At 42.9% G+C, this 19,445-nt stretch overlaps 1 protein-coding gene across 3 annotated transcripts in view; it reads right to left on the bottom strand.

The window, feature by feature from the left end:
- Positions 1-19,445, bottom strand: part of sox5 (SRY-box transcription factor 5) — a 384,119-nt gene that overhangs the window by 196,908 nt on the left and 167,766 nt on the right. For all 3 annotated transcript variants that reach the window (XM_048610486.1, XM_048610485.1, XM_048610484.1), the window contains 3 exons: positions 17,727-17,813; positions 14,075-14,247; positions 6,869-6,937 (listed from right to left, as the gene is read on the bottom strand). In XM_048610486.1, coding sequence (XP_048466443.1) covers positions 6,869-6,937; positions 14,075-14,247; positions 17,727-17,813 — 329 coding nt within the window. The remainder of the gene's footprint in view (positions 1-6,868; positions 6,938-14,074; positions 14,248-17,726; positions 17,814-19,445) is intronic.

The following is a 19,445-nucleotide window of genomic DNA, read 5'->3' as shown; positions in this document are numbered from 1 at the left end:
GGGTACAGTTCCATTTCTTCAATCTATCCTTATAACTAAAGTTCCTTTTAACTATTTTTGTTAATCGCTCCTGCGCTCTCTCTCCAAATCATTCACACAATGTGTCACCCACAACTGCACACAATATTTCAGTTCAGACCTAATAAGAGTCTTATTCAAGTTCAACATCACCTTCTTGCTCTTGTGTTCTGTGCCCCTATTATTCAAGCCAAAGAGACTTTATTAACTGCTCCGTCCCCTGTTCTGCCACCTTCAATGATCTGAGCGTATATACACCTAGATCCCTCTGCTCCTACAGCCCTTTTAGAGTTGTTATGCCTATTCTATATTGTCTATCAAGGCTCCTGATTTCCCAGGTCCTCAGAATCTCTCCCATCACCTTGCTGCCTGCTCCAATTATACAGAACACAGCAGGCCAGGATGACGCAGCACACAGTGTCTGGCCTATTGACTTTAGCAGTGCCATCGTCTGTTCCACAAGGCCCTGCTCACAGTTTGTGCACCAGGGTGCTGCCCAAGGAGCTGCACCGGCAGAGTGACCCAAACATTAAGTCAATAAGACAACGCTTGCTGCATTCCAAACTCCTTCCTGTACCAGACCCACATCGACCATTCGATGATTCACTGTATTCAGTAGGGTCTATCGTCATGTCTACATGACATGTGACACCCTGCTCCCACAGCCCCTCAGGAGTTTCACAAGTCATGGGATGCCTTTGGCCAGCAGTCATCACTTTTTAAATCATTGGCCTCCACATCATGGGGATGACAATGTAAGATTTGCGAGTTAAATTTCCAATGGCATGGTGCAAATCCATCATTGAAATCCACATTCACCCTGTACACATTGCAAATGGATGAAATGATCACAACTTCTATGTAGCTGGAGTTTGCAACTTCATGGGTTTGCCCTTTCAACATCTAGTGTCCAGCAGATGTGGATTCCACACTTTCACCTATTAAACTGGCAGACTCCATCCACTCTGGGCATTGTGCCAGTCCTTTTCCAGTTGCATTTTACATCCAGAGAAGGACAAGTGACGATAGGGGACGTAGCTTGGAGTGGACACTGAGCTCAGCCTGGTTGCCAGTAACCCATCCAGAGACTCCACATCCCTGTTTCCCTTGCACTATCCCCAGCAGCCCATTTCCACCTATCCCTTCCCCCATGCAGTGACCCACCATGTTCAACTTCACTTCCAACTGTCCACCTTGTTCCCTGATCCCAGACATGACACAGTAATGATGGCTGCTCTGCTCCCCATATCGAGGCCATGGATGTGATCACTTCCAGTAACCCATAATGGCCTTGCGTAGCCCTCTGATGCTGTTCCAACTCAGGCTTCTCCCCATCATTATCCATGTCTACAGATGCCTCTGCTTTCCTGGAGGAAGCCTTGGCTCTCCTCTCCAATTCAACAATGACACCCAACAATGACAGGGGCAGTTCAAGACATGACCCAGAAAAGCCTTAACCACTGTGTTTGCAGCTCCCCACCTGACAATATGCAATTCCCTTGATTGCTTGTGATGGTCCCACAGGATTGACTACTCAAGTACCCTCCCCAGCCCCCAGACTGTAGTCAGACCTACCCCCTGACTGTGTGTGGAGTGAGGCCCTGTCAGTAGCACCCACTGACTGGACTGTGAGGAGTAGCTCTCCCACCCAGTGTCTGACATGGCCCTTTGGTTGAATAGACATGCAGCATGTTTGCTGCACAGACAGCTGGCACACACTGTAGGAGCTACACTGAGAACCTGCACAGATCCGCCCTGACAAGAATGACATGCAGCCTGTTTCTGTACACAACAGTGCCTCTACACGGCACTACAGCCTATAGGCTCCGGTTGAAGCAGTGATACATGAACAGGCTTGGCATAGTGGGGCAAGGTAAGGCCAGGCAGGGGATACAGCAAGCAGCTTGCAAAGTATGCGGTGCTGAGAGTGCAAGCGAGCAGCTCTGAGCTACAGCCTGATCCATTCTTTGAGCACAGTGCTCCTGTGGCAGTGTTTCCATGTTAGTTGCTGGTATGCCCCAAAATTCAGCTCTCTGCTTCCTAAACATCCTGCAAGTGGGTAGGAGAGGGACGCGCGAGGAGTTGGCAAATGTCAATGTCCATGGACAAGGGTATGTGCAGCTGGTGCCCGCGGATCATGCCCAGAGATGCTGTTTCCCGCTGAGCAAAGGAGGCATTTCATATTGAGTTTTCTCAATGTCCAGCGTATTTCGTAAGAAAGGAGGCCAAATATTAATGAGGTGAGTTGCGCCACGAATAAATGCATTCAAGAAGCTATAAGCCCCCTTAGTTGGCAACTATGCCTAGAGAGAAGCTTACGTCAATGTCTTGCAGATATATTAAAGATGCAACGAGTTGCTCCTAACATTGAGAAAGGTCTTGCTGCATGATTCTGCCACTAATCTTACCATAACCCATGCATTCATGTCCCTGTAAGATTCCCCATTTGGAACTAAAGGGTAACACATTCCCTAGACCTGATGGCCTGTATCAGAAGGTCTTAAAAAAAATCTAGTGGCTGCAGAAATAGTGGATGCATTGGTTGTAATATTCCAAAAGGTCCCTAGATTCTGGTGAAAGGTTCCAGTGGATTGGAAACGTGCAAACATGAACCTTCTATTCCACAAAGGAGAGAAATAAAAAGCAGAAAGAGACCAGTTAGCTGAACATCTGTCACTGTGATCTGCTAGAATCCATTATTAAAGAGGCTGCAGCAGGAGGTCTTGCAAAAAACAAAAGTTGCCAGAAAAGCTCAGCAGGTCTTGCAGCATCTGTGTTGGAAATCAAGTGTTAACGTTTCAAGTCTAGTGACCTTTCTTTGCAGCCTTCTGAATGTTCTGAAGAAGGATCCATCTCCACAGATGCTGCCAGACCTGTTGGGTTTTTCCATCAATGTCTGCATTTGTCTCTGACCTCCTACACTTTGTTGTTTTTTTTTGTATAATACCATCAGGTATGGTTTTTTTAAAGGGCAATAGTATTTGGCAAATTAATTGTTAAAAAAAATTTCTTTAGGATGTAACGAACAGGGTGAATAAAGGGCAAATGGTAGATGTGGCATATTTGGATTTCCAAATTTGATAAGGTGATCTTTGATAAGGAAATTTCAATGCTGCAGATTTGAACTCGACCCTCCCTGGAACATGGAATACAACATACTCTGAGTTCACTTTAAATTGTTGTTCTGCCCTGAATGCACATCATTTTCTCAAATATTGGCACTGGAGGAATAAAGTAATTAAATAAAAAAGGAAACAAGTAATAGTAGATTTTCAAATCCCAAAGAGCCTTGTGTGTTATTGGAAACCAGAAAAAAAACCATCCCCAGAATCAGGTTGATTACTTTAAAATTGTCAAATCTTTCAACATTTGTTGACAGCTTTCCAGACCTCGATCACAAGTCAGTAACATACCCTCTGTAACCAGGTCTTGTTATCTCATAAACACCAAAAGAAACTCCATAAACTGATCAGCAGAAAATCTTTTCCTGGACAACAGATTATTTATAGAGCAAACTAAAAGGTTCAATCATTGGGGTAGGAAGCACACTTTGAGGGCATTGGACACCAAGGGCAGCAATGCCAGCCTTAGTGCCAACCTCGAGAGATTGAATGTTCAGAGAGAAGGAGTGGGGTCAACCCAGAGGGATATCCAGACTGCCAACCATCCCAAAGGAAGTGCAGGGTGCAAGCCGTGCAACAACATTGGACGTGGGGCTTCAGGAGAAGAAACCTTCTCACCCCAAGCAAGTGTAATGCAGGAAGTCACGGATAACGTTATACAAAAAGAGGCTTCACCTCCAGGTATGGTTCAGTGACCCAACCTAATAATGACCTGAGTTGTCAGCGCACTGCACACCAAGTTCTGAGTCAATACCTTGATGGGGGCTTATTAATAAATGTTTATCGGAGTGATCTTGATGGGCATGGAAGGAAAGACGGACTTACATTTACAGAGCACCTTTCACCACTTCTACTAAGAATGTCCCAAGGTGTTTTACAGACAATGAAGTACTTCCTGAAGTACAGATACTGCTGTAAATATTGGAAACACAGCAGCCAGAGGGAGCAAGGTTCCACAAATAGGAGATAAGGAGGCGATGGGGGAGTGGGGGTTGGGGGGTGTGGTGGTGGGTGGGGGGGGGGGGGGTTCAATTATTATTGGGATAAAATATTGGCCAAAACAACTTCTGAAGCATGGTTAATGTAATGGAGCAACCCACAGGACTTCACAATTCTGACCCTGAGCAACACATGAGTCGAACAGCCAAGAGATTAGTCAGAAGTGGGTCGTAAAGACTGCTGTATGATTATTGGATGAATGGCAAGTTCCTGTTCGTGGTTTACCAACTTGACAATGGGAGCATCCTTATATCCCTGCAGGATGATTCATTGTTCCCATATAACTTAAGAATACAGTGAGCTTCTTAACAAAGAACTGACCTACAGCCTAGTATACCTCAACCGCGTGAGCTTCAACTCCTGGTGTTTTACTGTTAGACAGGAAGGCTAATGGAATGTTGGCCCTTATTTCAAGGGGGTTGGACTGTAAGATTAACTCTTACTATAACTGTACAAGGTGCTGCTGAGACCACATCTACAGAGTACTGTGAGCAGTTTTGGTTCCCTTACTTAAAAAAAAAATATTATTTCGTTGGAGGCAGTACTCAGAAGGTTCACTAGGATGATCCTTGGTATGGAGGGATTGTTTTATGAGCTAAGGTTAAACAGATTTGCATTCTACTCACTAAAGTTTAGAAGAATGAGAGGTGATCGCATTTAAACATATAGGGGCTTGACAGGGTAAATGATGAGAGGATCTTTCCCCCTCATGGGACAGTCTAGGACCAGACGGCACAGTCTCAGAATAAAGGGGCTAAGACTAAGATGAGAAGGAATTTCTTCACTCAGAAGGGTTGTTTGTCTTTGGAACTACTTGCCGCAGAGATCCGTGAGGGCATTGTATATTTAAGATATAGATATACCTGAGATAGATAGAATCTTGATCAGTTGGAGAATGAAGGGCTCCAGGAAAAGGGCCAGAAATGGTCAGGAAGAATGTCGGATCAACCACGATCTTATTGAATAACGGAGCTGGCCTGAGAGGCCAAACGGCCTATTTCTTATGATGTCATGGATCGGAGTTTTAACATGTCGGTCGATTCTGGCATGTGGGGCATGGTCAAGCGAGCAGTGCATGCAAACTGCAACAGGCTGTGGGTTTGCTTCTTCAGTGAAGAGTGAAAGGCTGATTGAGGGCGTGCTAAAAGAACTTTTACCTCCAGAAATGTGGGGCTCTTCCTGTGAGCAGCAAGGCTTGACGATAAAAATAGTGGATCGGAGGCAGAGCATTGTAGAATCCTTCAAGCGAACGTGCCTAGTTTGGCAAGTGCTGTTGCCTGAATGCCCTACAACCACTTCCTAAAGCAGTTCTTCTGTGGGAACTGGCTGCACTCACATGGCACTCAAAAGGTAGAGCTTCAAGGACATTTCATCCAAAAGCTCCATCTACAATTTTGACTTTTGAGTCCTACAAGGAGCCTGCCCTCGATCACCACACTCAGTGCAAATACCTGCCTCCTTCAAAAGCAAACATGTGTCAGAGGCAGAGAGAAAATGCAAACAAGAAGGAATCCCAAGCCAGCAACTTGTTGGAACCTCAATTTCTGCAGTGCCCTGTCTTGTTTGCCACAGAACTCTCCAGGTTTGGATCCCCTGAGTAGACACCTATGTAAGCACCAGAAACCTCCCAGATGGTGAACATGGGGTCTTCCTCGCCGCAAAAGGGCGAACAGCATTTCAAAAGTAAAGACAAAACTGACAAAAGTATCTATTCATTGTAAATTTAAGGAAGACGATGATCCCCACCCCCCAACTGCTACCGTGGTGAAGTGCACTACCCTCTCCAGAAACGACCGGATCATGGGATCGATTCCGGAGCTGTGCTGAGGTCATTTAGTGAGGGGTGGGGGGGCAGAGGCTGTAAAATTGCACCTAGTTTGTGGGAGGAGAAAATTAACCTCTCTGCTGTTAGGGGTGAGTGTGTGTGTGGGTGTTGGTCAGCAATCAGATTGGAATTGTCTGTCCTATTAACTCTCACTTTCTGAACTCTCAGCCAGACTCTCAATGGGAGAGTGCACGATGGAGCCATTTAGTCGGGAGATGGTTTAGCACTGTAGGGTGACTGCAGGATTGGAGGGGAGGGGGTACAGTGCTGGAAAAAAAAACAGGCATAGTGAGGAGAACGTGGGGGGAGAAAGGAGATTAGCAGAAAAAGTGCAACTTCTGAGATCAGATGGACACTGCCATAGCGCATTACAGAGAAAGAGCCAATTTGAGTGGGAACCAGTCAGGACAATCTCATTGAGATACTCATAGTCACAAATCTCTGCCAAAGTAGTAAACCCTATGGGATCACCAAATTATGGGATCACCAAATTATGGGATCACCAAATCATGAGAGCACCAAAGGAGGCCATTCAGCCCACAGTCTGTTTGGTCTACCTGTAGCAGGAGTAAACAGCTCCTTCATGGAGTACACCCACGTGTGCACTGAGTTCCTGTTGAATTGGTTGGGAAGAGGTTACTGTAACCACTTCCCTCCCCACACCGCCTCCCCCCTCTTCCTCACACCGTGAGGATCCTTCAGAAAACATCTTTCTCCATTGCCCTGACAGGAGGCAAAACATTAACAACAATTACAACGCCGAGAGAGAGAGAGGGAGAGGGAGAGAGGGAGAGGGAGAGGGGGAGAGAGGGACGAGAGGGAGAGAGGGACAGAGGGAGAAAAGAAGAGAGAGGGAGGGAGGGAGAGAGGGAGAGAGGGAGAGGGAGAGAGACTGAACTCTGACCTGGATTTGCTGTTGGAGGAGGTTGATTTTGTGTTGCTGTTGTAGTAGCTGTTGCTGTTGCCTAGCGATCTGTAAGGAAGGACAAGGAATTGAGATTGCTACGGTGTCAATTTGAAAGATATTTGCACCATGATTGCTTCCTTTAGCCACGTGCTATCATCCTCTTCCTTCATTTCATTTCTCGTGCCCTCCAGCCTATCACACAAGGTCTCTTCCTTTTCCCACTCCCTGACCCGGCTCTCGCTCCGGGGTTGATCTTTCAACACTTTTTCGGTTCCAATTTTTCCAAATAAAAAGGTCGTCAACCTGAGACACCGGATTGGTACCTGCACGGGAAGGGCATCAGGACCCTGGGCACCATTGTACTGGCATCGGTCAACACAGAGGAGCCGACAGGATTGGCACCCAAGAGAAAGGAAGACCGTCTCTCTGAGGTGCCAGCCCAGGGGTGCCACCAGCAGCGGGCGCTGCTGAGGCCAAGGACAGAAAGGGCTAGGGCCACCATGCCACGAGGCACTTTGAGAAATAAAGAGTACATTTTTAACCAACGGTGTTGGGCCAGGCTGACCAGCGATTAGAAGGGGTTGGCCATCTATTGCAGGGCTGTAGGCTCAGGAGGGTGCCCACAGGACAATCAAGCTGGCAGGTTTCCTGGTACCACTCCGCACAGATATGAGACTGGGCAGGGGAGGCTGTAGTCAAGGGAGATGCTGAGGGAAGAGGAAGGCCTGTAATTGGGCATTTTAAGTGGCTGAGGTAACCAACTGGCACACAGCCAACCCAGAGCCTGCTGCTCCCAGTGCTGTGCGCCATTTTATCAGCACTTTCATCAGTCATGGCCTCTCCAGAAGCAGGTAATATCCAGCCCATTCACCATGTGGCTATCGCCACGGATAGTGGGCTTCATTTCATTGCTCTTTGTTAAATGACTGCACAGAAACAATGGGGCCGAATGGTCAACCCATTCGTACCAGCTCCTCCATATTTGGTTTCCATAACTTTACAAGATGAACTCTTGACTGAAATGCCCCACCTCTGGCCTTAAAACCCCATTTTGGCTTTTTCTTTAATTATTCTTCCATGGGATGCGGGCATTTGTTGCCCATCTGTAAACTGAGTAGCGTGCCACACTGTTTTAGAATCAGCCATATTGTTTTTGGCCTGAAGTCACAGCAAATTTCCCTCCTGAAAAGATGAACCAGATGAAGCTTTATAAATTGGTTAGTTTCGAGGTACGGAAATGAACTGTCTATTCTAGATTAATGAATGGTAGTTAAATTAAACCAGCTATGTTAGGGCAGGGGAGGGTGGGATTTGAACCTATGTGGGACAGCATTAGCCTGGGCTCTCAGGCTTGCTAATTCAGTGACATTACCACTGTGCCCCAATCTCAGCACCTACTTGCTACAGGTTTAAAAAGGTTGAGCTGTAAATCAGCTGAGTAAAGGAATAGGGTCTCACAGTGCCCATTTGCTTACAGTGGATTTTGGCAATGGGAAGTGAGAACTCATTTCAAATTCTGGCTTTTTTATGCCTGAAATGCATCAAAACTTTCCTTTCTTCTTCCAAACTTACTAGCATTCACTCCGTTTGCCATTCTCAAGCACTAAACTCACTGACCTGTCCCTGGGCCCCAATTGTATAGCGATTGGAATGAAGAGCTGGTTCTTTTACGTACAATGCTTCAATACAGAAGGTCAAAAGGAACCATCCAACCATGTGAGGGTGGTGGACGAGACAGAGTTACCATCATGAGCTAGGCCAGTCTTACCTCGATCTGACACCTTCACCCATTCCAGCATGGCAACCCGAATCGGGTTTATGGGAATAACTTGCATTTATGTAGCACCTTTTCCCAACTCCAGGCCAACACTTTACAGCTAATGGAGTTTTCTGAAATTGTACGCATTGTCGGACAGGGGTCAGCTAATGTGCGGCAAAGGAAGCTCCCACAAGCAGTAAAGTGGCAATGAATCATCAATAAATATTTTCCAGGGCAGAACTCCCTTTTTTTCCTTCAAAATAGTGCTGATGTATCTTTTGCATCCAATTGGGAGCCTGGAATTGATTTAGCGTCCCATCCAGAAGCTTGCACTTCCCAGAGTGCAGCACTCCCCTGTTTTGGGAGTGTCATCTTGGATGATGTTCTTATGTCTCTAGAATGGGGCTTGAACCCATGACCTTCTGACTTAAAAGAACATGGGCTCAGATTGACATTATGGGCCTGATTTCTCTCTTAAAGCGCCTGCAAAGATCTCTTTTAAAAATTTCTTTTGTCGAGCATCTAAGACAAATGGATTTGGTTTGGGGCCGGGGTGGGGGCGGGGGGGGACCAGGGGTACATTGAAAGGCATCATACAAATTAAACCGGAAATACAATTTAATTAGGTTAACAAAAGCTTTGCAGGCTGTGCTGGAAGATTAGTTGCAATGAACAATCTTGACTTGCTGACAGATTGCAATTCAGAAGTTGATTGCTAGTTCATCAAAAACAAAAGCTGCCAACCCAATCAAAGGATACACAATGATGTGACACAATACTAATTAAATGGAAGTGATTTGATTGTTTACCGGGAACAGTTGTTACATTCATTGCAAATTTTTTTTGCTTTGTTGCAGATTGCAACAGATTGTTTCAAGGTAAGGCTGGCTTTTAATTACAGTACAATTAAAATAAAAACAGGCAAACGAGCCAACTGGTGAAATGTGGAATCTACTCACCTCCCATTAATAACAAACCTTTGACATTTGCAAATGTACAATGAACTGAAGATACGCAATAGGAAACTAAGGTTTTTATTATTAGGTCAAAGACTTTATCACGCTAATTAAAACAATAGACTATTCACACTTTGGACTTTGACCACTTTAAGCAAATTACCCGCAGTGTACTTCATCATTTTAAAGAGGAGTTGTTTATCCTTTCACAGAATTGAGTTAAACATAGCTTAAATGTCTGTGTGTAGTATATTGTCACAATCTGCATAAGAAAGCTTTCGACTTGATAATAAAGAGCTAGTTTCCTTCCAAGTATCTCCCATTCATCAATCAAATGCAAATATCAAAGGTTTGTTGCTTTTTTAGCCACAGTTCTTAGGTGGTACTCTCACCTGAGTGAGAAGGTTATGGGTTCAATTCCCACTCCAGAAAACCTGAACCCATAATTGAGGCAGACACGTCAGTGTAGTACTGAAGGAGTTGTACATGGTCAGAGCTGTCTGTCTTTGGGATGAGGTATTAAACAGAGATCCATCCTGCCCTTTTGATAATGACATGGTGAAGGGCGAAGGACAGTGCAGCCAGTGTTAGCACAGTTAACTGAAGAAGGGTCCCAATCCGAAACATCAACTTTCCTGCTCCTCCGATGCTGCCTGGCCTGCTGTGTTCCTCTGGCTCTACACCTTGTTATCTCTGACGCCAGCATCGACAGTTCTTACTATCTCTAAGTAACCAGTGCTGCTTGGGCACCCAGAGTTCTCACAGGGCGTGCAGGAGGTTACAGGGATTGTACAGCAACTCAAACACAAAGATGAGCGTTTTATATCTGGAGTATTGTGGAACCCAAGAGACAAGGCAAGTCAATGAGCTTTGGAACAAGGCTGGACAGATCTTAGTGCAGGATTAGGTAGGCGTTATTGTTGAGCTGATGTCTACAGGAAGTGGACGATGGGATATTACTTTAAGGAATGGAGAACTGAAACAAAACCCAGCAAAAGTCTGGCTTATTCTATAGTCTGAGAGATGTTAAGATAAACTGATGGATCTTATTTTATGTATTTTTTATACACCTGCTAGGTCAACACTGAGTAGCAACTCTAATTTGCTCATTTTTTATTTGAAGCAACACAGGTCAACAGTGTAGCTATTCATTTGGTTCAATCAAGACAGCTTTTGGTTCATACTCTGAACAGCCACATCAAGTTACAAAGTCAAATGGATAATTCTCACCAGATTTCTCGGTAGGCCATATGGCTACCTTTCCGAAAAAAAAATTGAAGAACTGCAAGAGATGGGAATTTCTGAAATCCCTTGTATTAATTTATCCCAGGTTCAATCCCCAGTGCTGAGTTGACCTAACTCAGACTGATGGAGAACTAACAATTTTGTGTTTTCCTGCTCTTGAACCCTCACAAGTGGTCCTTTTCTGGGACTGTGCATGTACAGATATATGTAAACCTACGATCTAAGTGACAGTACTGCATAGATTCTCAAATGATGAACATCCACTGTCTTTGGAAAGCTCCCTCAGCGTACAGTCAGCAGAGAGAGGATAAGGGGAGCAAGATAGGAAGAGAACATTGGAAAACAATGGGAAAAAAAGAGGATGAGGGGCTTCAGGTAAAAGGAGAGGGATTGGGCTGTTCACATTGTTATGTGAGTGGTAAATGTAGACTGTGGAATTTTAATTGCCATTGTTCGATTGTTACAGCTGAGACCATTCATAAAAATAAATGGCTTTTAAAAGGAACAAAATGGACCCAAAATGGCTGCAGTGGTCATTTGAGAAGACAGTTGCAAACTATGAGAGTCCCTTTTAGAATAAACTAAATCATCATTTTTATGGACAGCGAAACCAGGCAACTGATTCAGCATTAAGAAATTCACCTTTCTGGTTAAGTCATTGTTATTCTTTCATTGGACATGTACATCAATGACAAGGCTAGTGCTTATTGCTCATCTTAATTAACAGTTAACCACATTGCTCTATATCTATATTCTCATATGGGTCAGGTAAGGACGGTAGGTGTCCTTCTTTTAAAAAGGACATTAGTGAACTAAATATCTTTCCTTTTTATGGTAAATGCCAGTGGTTACATGACTGCCTTTTATTCCAGTTTTTTAAAAAAAAATCTATTTGCTATGGTAGGATTTGAACTGACAATCCCAGAACATTAGTTTGGAGCTCTCCACAACCAATTCAGTGACATTACCACTGTGCCACTGCCTCCCCCCCTGTCAATGTATTGCCACTGAACATATGTGGAGATTAAAATCTTGCCTGTCAGTTAGCCAGCTTGGAAAGACAATGCAGCCAGACTCTGTAATATACACTGATCTACATTTCAACTTTTCAGCAGCAAAGGAGAGAAGGTAAAATGAGGTTGTGACAAAAATCAGGAACATTTTTCTCTCCATGCCTGTTTCTCTCAACTCCCAAAATAACGCCAGTGAAAACGCAACTTGGGAAAACAATCATTCATTGAGAATGTAAAATATCTAATGGCTTTGCCATTGCTGCAGATACAAGTCAACAATTAAATCGACTGCAGCCTCTGGTTTCAAATTTATGAAAGGACTTTTAAACAGAGCAGTCTTATTTATCCCCTGTCTGTATCACATTCTTTTACAAAAAGGAACTTATTTCCTTTGTGTGTGTAATCATTATCTACCAATCTGAAAAAAATAATAAAAGCTCTTCTCTTTCACTCAAGAAAACTTTGTTAATTGGCCTCAAACTTACTAATCAACTAAGTTTAATTGAAGTGGGTTTGACCCATGTAAATAAGATCAAAAAATACTTGTTGTGACTGACCAAGAGGGGTTTGAGAAAGAAGACAGGGGAGCTAATTCCCCTTTCTTGCCTGGTCACAGCAACATACAGAGCAGAGAAGGTGATGGGGAGATTGATGAGAGATGTTTTGACAGAGTAAAGTGAAAAGGAGGTGTTTACATTGGTAGGAGGACCAACAATGAGAAGACAAAGAGTTAAGAAAATTTGCAGACAAGAGAAGGGAGGAGTGAGGAGATTTTTCTTTTAATTATGCACAGAATTGTGATGATCTGGAACATACTACCCGAAAAGGTGTGTGTAAGGAGATAGCAAGAACAGCAGATGCTGGAGTCAGAGTCAATATAGTGTGTGGTACTAGAGGAACGCAACAGGCCAAGGCAGCATCAGAGGAGCAGGAAAGTCGATATTTCAGGAGTGTAGGCCCAAAACATCAACTCTCTTGCTCCTCTGATGCTGTCAGTCCTGCTGTGTTCATGTAACTCCACACTGTATTGAAGATGTGTGTAAGCAAGTTCAACAGAGTTCAATAATTTCAAAAAGGGAAGTTGATGCATAATTGAACAGGATTGATTTGCCGGGTTATGGGTCATGAGTCGCAGAGTTACTCAATAAATCCCAAACAGCCAGTTGTTATGAAACTATGGTTTTAAGAGGTGTATTTTGTGCTGGGTTTTGTTTTTGAGAGAGGTTTTAAGTCAGAGGTGCAGAACTATCTCTTGAAATCTATTAAAGTAAACAGCTTGTGAGGCCTTGGCGTTTTTTTTAAAAGTTGGAACAATAGAAGCAGCCTGAATGGGTGGGGTCAAGCTCCCACAGAACCGGGATTTTTAGTTTTAGGTTTTCAGAAACAGTTGCTGGGGTCTTGAAGTTGGATGTAAAAGCTGCAGTACATCTCTCCCAGCAACTCCCTCTCTTAGAGTTTTCTCTTGATGTTTTTCCTCCTGGACTGGAGAATTGCCTGTGAGACAATCTATTTTTCTCAATCTATTTTTCTGAACTTGTCTTTTGCCAAAGGTGTGCTTATGGGATGTTACCGTATTAGAACATTTACTGTTTAGTAGTAAAGTAATCTATTATTCTGTTAGGATTTGCAATAGAGTTAAGCGATTCCAAATTCTTCTTTCTTTTGTTGTATGTTAACTATAGTGTAATTTTGTTAAACATTGAGTAGTTTGACCAATCGAGTTGCATCTGGAACATAGCACCTTACATTTACCTTTAATATAAGAAAAAGTTTGGGTCTAGGCTATCTTCTGAATATATTTGGAGGGGGTTTGGTCTGGTTCATAACACAGTACAGGAGCAACGACCTGAATTGCCTTCCTTGTTGTATTATTCTAGGATTTACTCCATCTCCCATGAATCAGTGGTATCCTATACCTTAAATTAAATGCTATCAAATTCTAAGCCACAGCATGGTTTGAGAGTACGTACGTTAAACAATTCCCAAGGCAACCTTTTATTATATTTACTATATTGGCTCTGTCATAAAGATCAAGGCTATTAGGAATAGGTCATAGTGCAAACATCGGCTGATATTCACATCATGTTGGTGTAAGAGGCACCATGTGTTTCCTCTGTAAAATCCTGGGATTTTTCATGAATTCTTAAAATTAAAGACAATTTGTATAGCATTTTGCTGCTGAGCCTTCCAACTCCCTGTAAACTGAATTCCTCCATTTACCCGTACTCACTTGTTCCTGTTGCTGCTTGGCTAATTCCATTTGCTGCCTCTGTTTCTCGATCTGTGAAGCTGCTAGTTTCTTCTGTTCATCGTGGGCAGCCAGCAACTGTTCACGTAAGCTTGTCAACTGATTGATCATCGCCATTAGCTGCCGTTCCTTCTCTGCTAGACTTTCTGGAGTCCCTGTTTAAAACAAAAATCAGCAGCACAGGGCAGAGGGGACAGAAGGGGAAAAGGAGAAGAAAAATGTTTGTGATTGCTGTCGCTCTATGGGTAAGTAAGTAGAAGGAAGGCGCGATTGGGAAGCACACAGCATTAGACCATTCAAAACAACACCTTTGATTACTTATCTCAACACCCTTCGCTTGACATACCTGACCTTCTATTAACCATTCAACTCAACACCCTTAGACCACCCAAAACATTAGAATGGCTGGAGGTCTATCCAATGCAGTTGTTCCTCTGGTTAACGTAACCATGCCCAGAGAAGTTTTTAAAAGACTGGACATTTTTGAAGCTCTTTTCAAACCAATAGATGTTTATGGAAGTGCTGTGCCCCTTTATAATTAAACCTGGTCGACAATTTATTTTTGGATGCAAATCTTTTGCTGTTTGAGCCCTTTTTGGCACTTACAATTTTCTTATGTGTTCCAGAACATTTGGAATTATCTTGTTCCATTACACACAATTTTTGAAAATGATACCAGTTAACATTCTGTATTGGGAAGTCACAGCAAGCTATTTCTGAAGAGATGTTGTGAAAGGAGATGTATGCATTGGAATCTGAAGTAGGCTCGCAGTCCTCAAAAGGTTAATGGAGAATAATTAAAAACATTACAAAAATCTTCATTTTCCATTCAGACCAAGTGTCAGCAGTCACCTTCAGTCATGTTATTATCCCTCATCACCACTGGAGCACATGTAGCTGTTTAGCTATCTATTTAATTATGATCAGCTTAAAGGGGTGCTGTCATAAAAAAACTTCTAGTTTCTTAAATGAAAAGTCAAACCATACTGAAATTAGCACTTTAGTATAGAGTATTGAAAATACAAAGCAGAGGTCTGTCACATGTGGGAGACAGAACTTGCATTATATAGCACCTGACACATGTTGCTAAGCATTCACAGAGAATGGAGCATTTTTGAAGTGGGTTGCAGGGACCTGTAGCAGTCAGATCATACACAGCAAGATCTTACAAGCAACCAAGAGAAATCTGGTCTAATAATGGGGCTTCTCCTACTCATTTGTCCCTTCTTCCAAAGTTACAGAGGAATCTCTGTGGAGGTTCACTCCCACCCCCTACCTCTCTTCTATTTTTGTTGTTTTCTGTGTGGTTCAGTGAATGGGGCATGAGGAGACCTTCAGTATTTTTCTTCAAACGGGCTGGAGGGATCTTTTAGACCTCTTTGCGAGGCAGACACAGCCTTGGGACACAGGGCAGCTGAAAGATGGCACCTCCAACAAAGTAGCACCATCCTGCAAAATCACAGGAATGGAGCCATACCCCACAACCTTCTGACACAGGGGCTAGATATCTGGCTCATGACCCCTATCAAAGAATCCACCAGAACCCAAACATTCAGCATTGTGATCTGTTAATAATATGTTCTTGGAATTGTTTCAAAGTTACCTTCAACAACAATTTATGCTTATTATATAATGTTTTCAATGCAGTGTAACACCCAGATGTGCTTCACAGGGTATATTTAGTAGGGGGAAACCTTGAAAGTTAGCCAAAGAGTGAAGATTTTTGGGGAAATTGACAATATTCATCGAAACATAGCCTTTAAGAAATGTCTTAATGAGGTTGGGAGGTGATTAGGGTGGATGGAAGAGAGAAATAGAGAGGATGGCTGAAAGGTTTGTAGAACACATTCATTCAATGAGAAGGAATTCACAAAAGACAATTAATGCATTTCTCCATTATATAGGTGTGAGTCTTAAAAGACTGGTAAGACCCCAGTCTGATCACTGGCTTTTAGCAAGTTAGGGGGTAGCGTGTACAGCACTGCCTCAGAGCCATAGGATTAGCCTGGTTAAAATCAGGCAGGGCGTTCCTCAGTCAATTGCTCTCCACTGAACCCTGTCGATGGCCAATTAGAAGGCAGCCAAGTCTGGCTGTGATGCATGCTGCAGTTGAACAGCTGGCCAACACTGGCTACATCTTGATGGCTGAGCAGCCGAGCACTTCAAGAGAAGGGCAGCTGGAATATAATGCATGGACATTAGGTTTGCATTTCTTCAAACCTTTCCAAACAATAATAAATTTGAGTGAGTGCGGCTATTTCTTTTACTTGCAACTCCTGCTTTCACACACAAAAAAAGTCCATCTTGCAAGCCAGGAGTTTCTGACAATAGCCTTCTTGTGACACCCTTTATATTTCTTGCACATTTCACTCATTCCTGCTTGCCTATCTGGGTGCTATTTTGTCAATGCCATTCTTGGCTGTATCCCCTGGTGGTGATGGCACAGGAATCTTGGGCAGAAGGCAAGCTGGCCCAGCCTGACCTCACAAGACGGTGCAAGTGAGAACGATCTAGCCCCCTGGAGGGCAACTTCTTCAACAATAGACAATGATTGTAACTGTCACGCATTGGAAATCAACCAGTGGCTGTTTTAATGGCTCACTGAAGAGCTCAACTCTTTAGATGTGTGTTTGAAGGGACTGCAAATGTCACAGCTGAAAAAGGAGCCCTTTCATGGCTTTACTGCTGGTTTTCTTTAACTAGTGCATAGAAGTTAGACTACAGTGGTTTGAGCTCGGCTCATGTGAGAGTGGTAGTAATGATCTCCAGCAGAACATTACAAAGATGCGAGAGATATATTGCTCTTACACACAAGTTTCCCATTGGGTCAAAAGGTGCAAAAGAAGTCTCCCAGCTGAGATTTGAAAGGAGACAGCAGTCCCCGATGAACTCGAATAAAGCAAGTGCAGTACTAAAATGTTAAATGCTTTTAAGGCTACGAGTCCAGTTGACAACTCACTCAAGATAGCAGCTCCCTCTGTAAATAAGAAAGGTTTGAGACTTAATGTGTGAGTCAAAGTATTAGATATGGAAAATGATCTCTAAAGCATTAAGCTGATGACGGGTAAATCAGTGAGCGTTTTAGCTTTAAATTTATAACATTGGTGTTGTCTAGACTGTGATGTTCTTGATTTCTTTGCACAATTTGACGTTTTGGTTTTGTTGAGGTCAGAGGCAGCAGAACAAACAGGACATGCAATCTGGAAACAGCACATTATTAAAACATATTTATAAACAGTAACTGTGTTTTTCTTTTAGAGAAAACATTACTGGAATTGCCACTTACTGTCCTCTAATGAACGGTGACAAGCAGAAACCACAGGTCTCAGACTTGATATATACGTATATAAAAGAACTAACTTTGTCATCAAAATTGCTGTACAGGACTAAAACTTCCCACATGTGACATGTCACTGCCTTTATTTGGTGTGTAAAATAGAAGATATAAAATTAGGAGACTTGACAGAAATATCTTGCTATTAAAAGATATTTCCAGCCGGCTTCACCGACAGTTTAACTTTCTTCAAAACACACAAGCAAGACAAATAAAAAATAGTCTCGAGAATCATTTCTAACCATTCACAAACAGCGGGGAGAGCGCGCAACAAGAAACTGGAATGATAATTTACCCAACCTTTAATCTCCCCGATATTTCCCGAACCCATGGCTAAAAGCTTGTCCTTCCAGTCTTTTGATAAAAGTTTCTCGATACTGGGCGTTTCTGAAATAGGGAGAAAAATGTACAGCAAACAGAAAACAAATTAGAGCTGTTTCGTTTGTCACAAAAAAATGCATGCAAAGTCTTTGTGCATCTTTCCTATCCCGTCTCGCTGCTTGGGTTGAAATGTTTAACAACCACGCAGATAAGAAAGTATGTAATCACCTGCTCTTTTTTTGCAAAATCAATATCTTTACCACAAAAAGTAATTGTTGTCAAACAGGACAATACATGACACAGAAGTTACCGGGCAGCGAAATGTAGAGACACAGAAAACACACATACACACACACACACAAATCAGAGCATTTCAACAATTTTATAGGACACGTTCAGGACAATCAGAGGCCCAACATAAACACAAAACCAACAGCAGATAAGAACCAACCCTATTCAGTTTATTACCGCAGATCAAAGAGTTGAAGGGCGACACGTAAAGCGGGTAGGGACTAGACTGCACGTAGGGACAAGTCCAGTGAAATCACAGTCATTTTATCTGCAACATTCTGGTCAACACAGAGGCAAGAAATCCAGGTAGCACACAGCAACATTCCTCATTTATCATGCACAGAGGAGATCTGTTTCACTGCTTATCAGCAGAGGATTTAACACCGTGCCAATTGCTAGGGCCCCTAACTCCTATGGGTTAACTGCTTGATTCACTGAGCCAACTTTTCCTCGTTCAATTCTCCAGCCCCTTTCCTTTGTTTCTTCCAACATTAAATCCTTAAATGGTCCCTGCCCCAGGCGGCAGTACCACGAAGGCAAGATCTTTGAGGAGCTTCTATAACTCGGACCGCTGGTTAGCTGTTCCTCCACCAGATATTACTAGTGCTGTTTTACAGCTGTCTGGTCGCCACCCCTGCTATCATCTCAACAGGTGCTATTAGACACCCAACAATGACCGAAGCTTTTAAAACGCTGCTCTGACATTGAAATGGAACAACAAATGGCATTTCTCCTCCGGTCACTCACTGCATAGTAATAGGATTCACGTTTATTTATCAACGTGCTGCAATGTCCCAGTGACAGCCGGTTTTGTTTCTTAAAACATTTTTTTTTAAATCTCGAGTGCATTCAACATTAGATTCAACATTAATGTTTTCCAATTTTTTTGTGAGTTCTATACAGTGGCATCTCCTAAAAATAAATCGGTGGCACTAACCCTTTTGTGCATGACTGATAGGAACATTGAAAGGATAGCCAAACAATTCCCCCAGTTCGCTGAGGAATTGTGTTAGCAAGAAGTTAACAGATCACAGAACCGATTTGCAAAGCAAGGCCATTATTCAACAATTTTATACACCCAAATCAAGAGTTTCCAAAGCAAGCTCCACAGCCTAATCTAGAGGTATCAGGGTGGAAATTAAAGATTTGCCTGCAAGTCAATCAATGTCTTCTTGTGTGCTATTAAATACTACATCAAAAACACTTCATACAATAATTAAAGCACACTTCAAAAACTTAATTAGTTAGAAGGTCCATCTATACACAATCAAAGCAAGATTGATAAAAGAAACATGTTGTCTCATTTTAAAAAGATCAACCAGGTCAGTCCTTGACCACATGGTCTTAATTTGTATCTTAAGAGGTAGCATTCAACATAAGACAGACTCTGTGTTTAAACAGAAATTT

Source organism: Rhincodon typus, chromosome 22 (genome assembly GCF_021869965.1).
Source record: "Rhincodon typus isolate 14 chromosome 22, sRhiTyp1.1, whole genome shotgun sequence".
Lineage (NCBI taxonomy): Eukaryota > Metazoa > Chordata > Chondrichthyes > Orectolobiformes > Rhincodontidae > Rhincodon > Rhincodon typus.
This window is presented reverse-complemented; position numbering and strand designations above follow the sequence as displayed.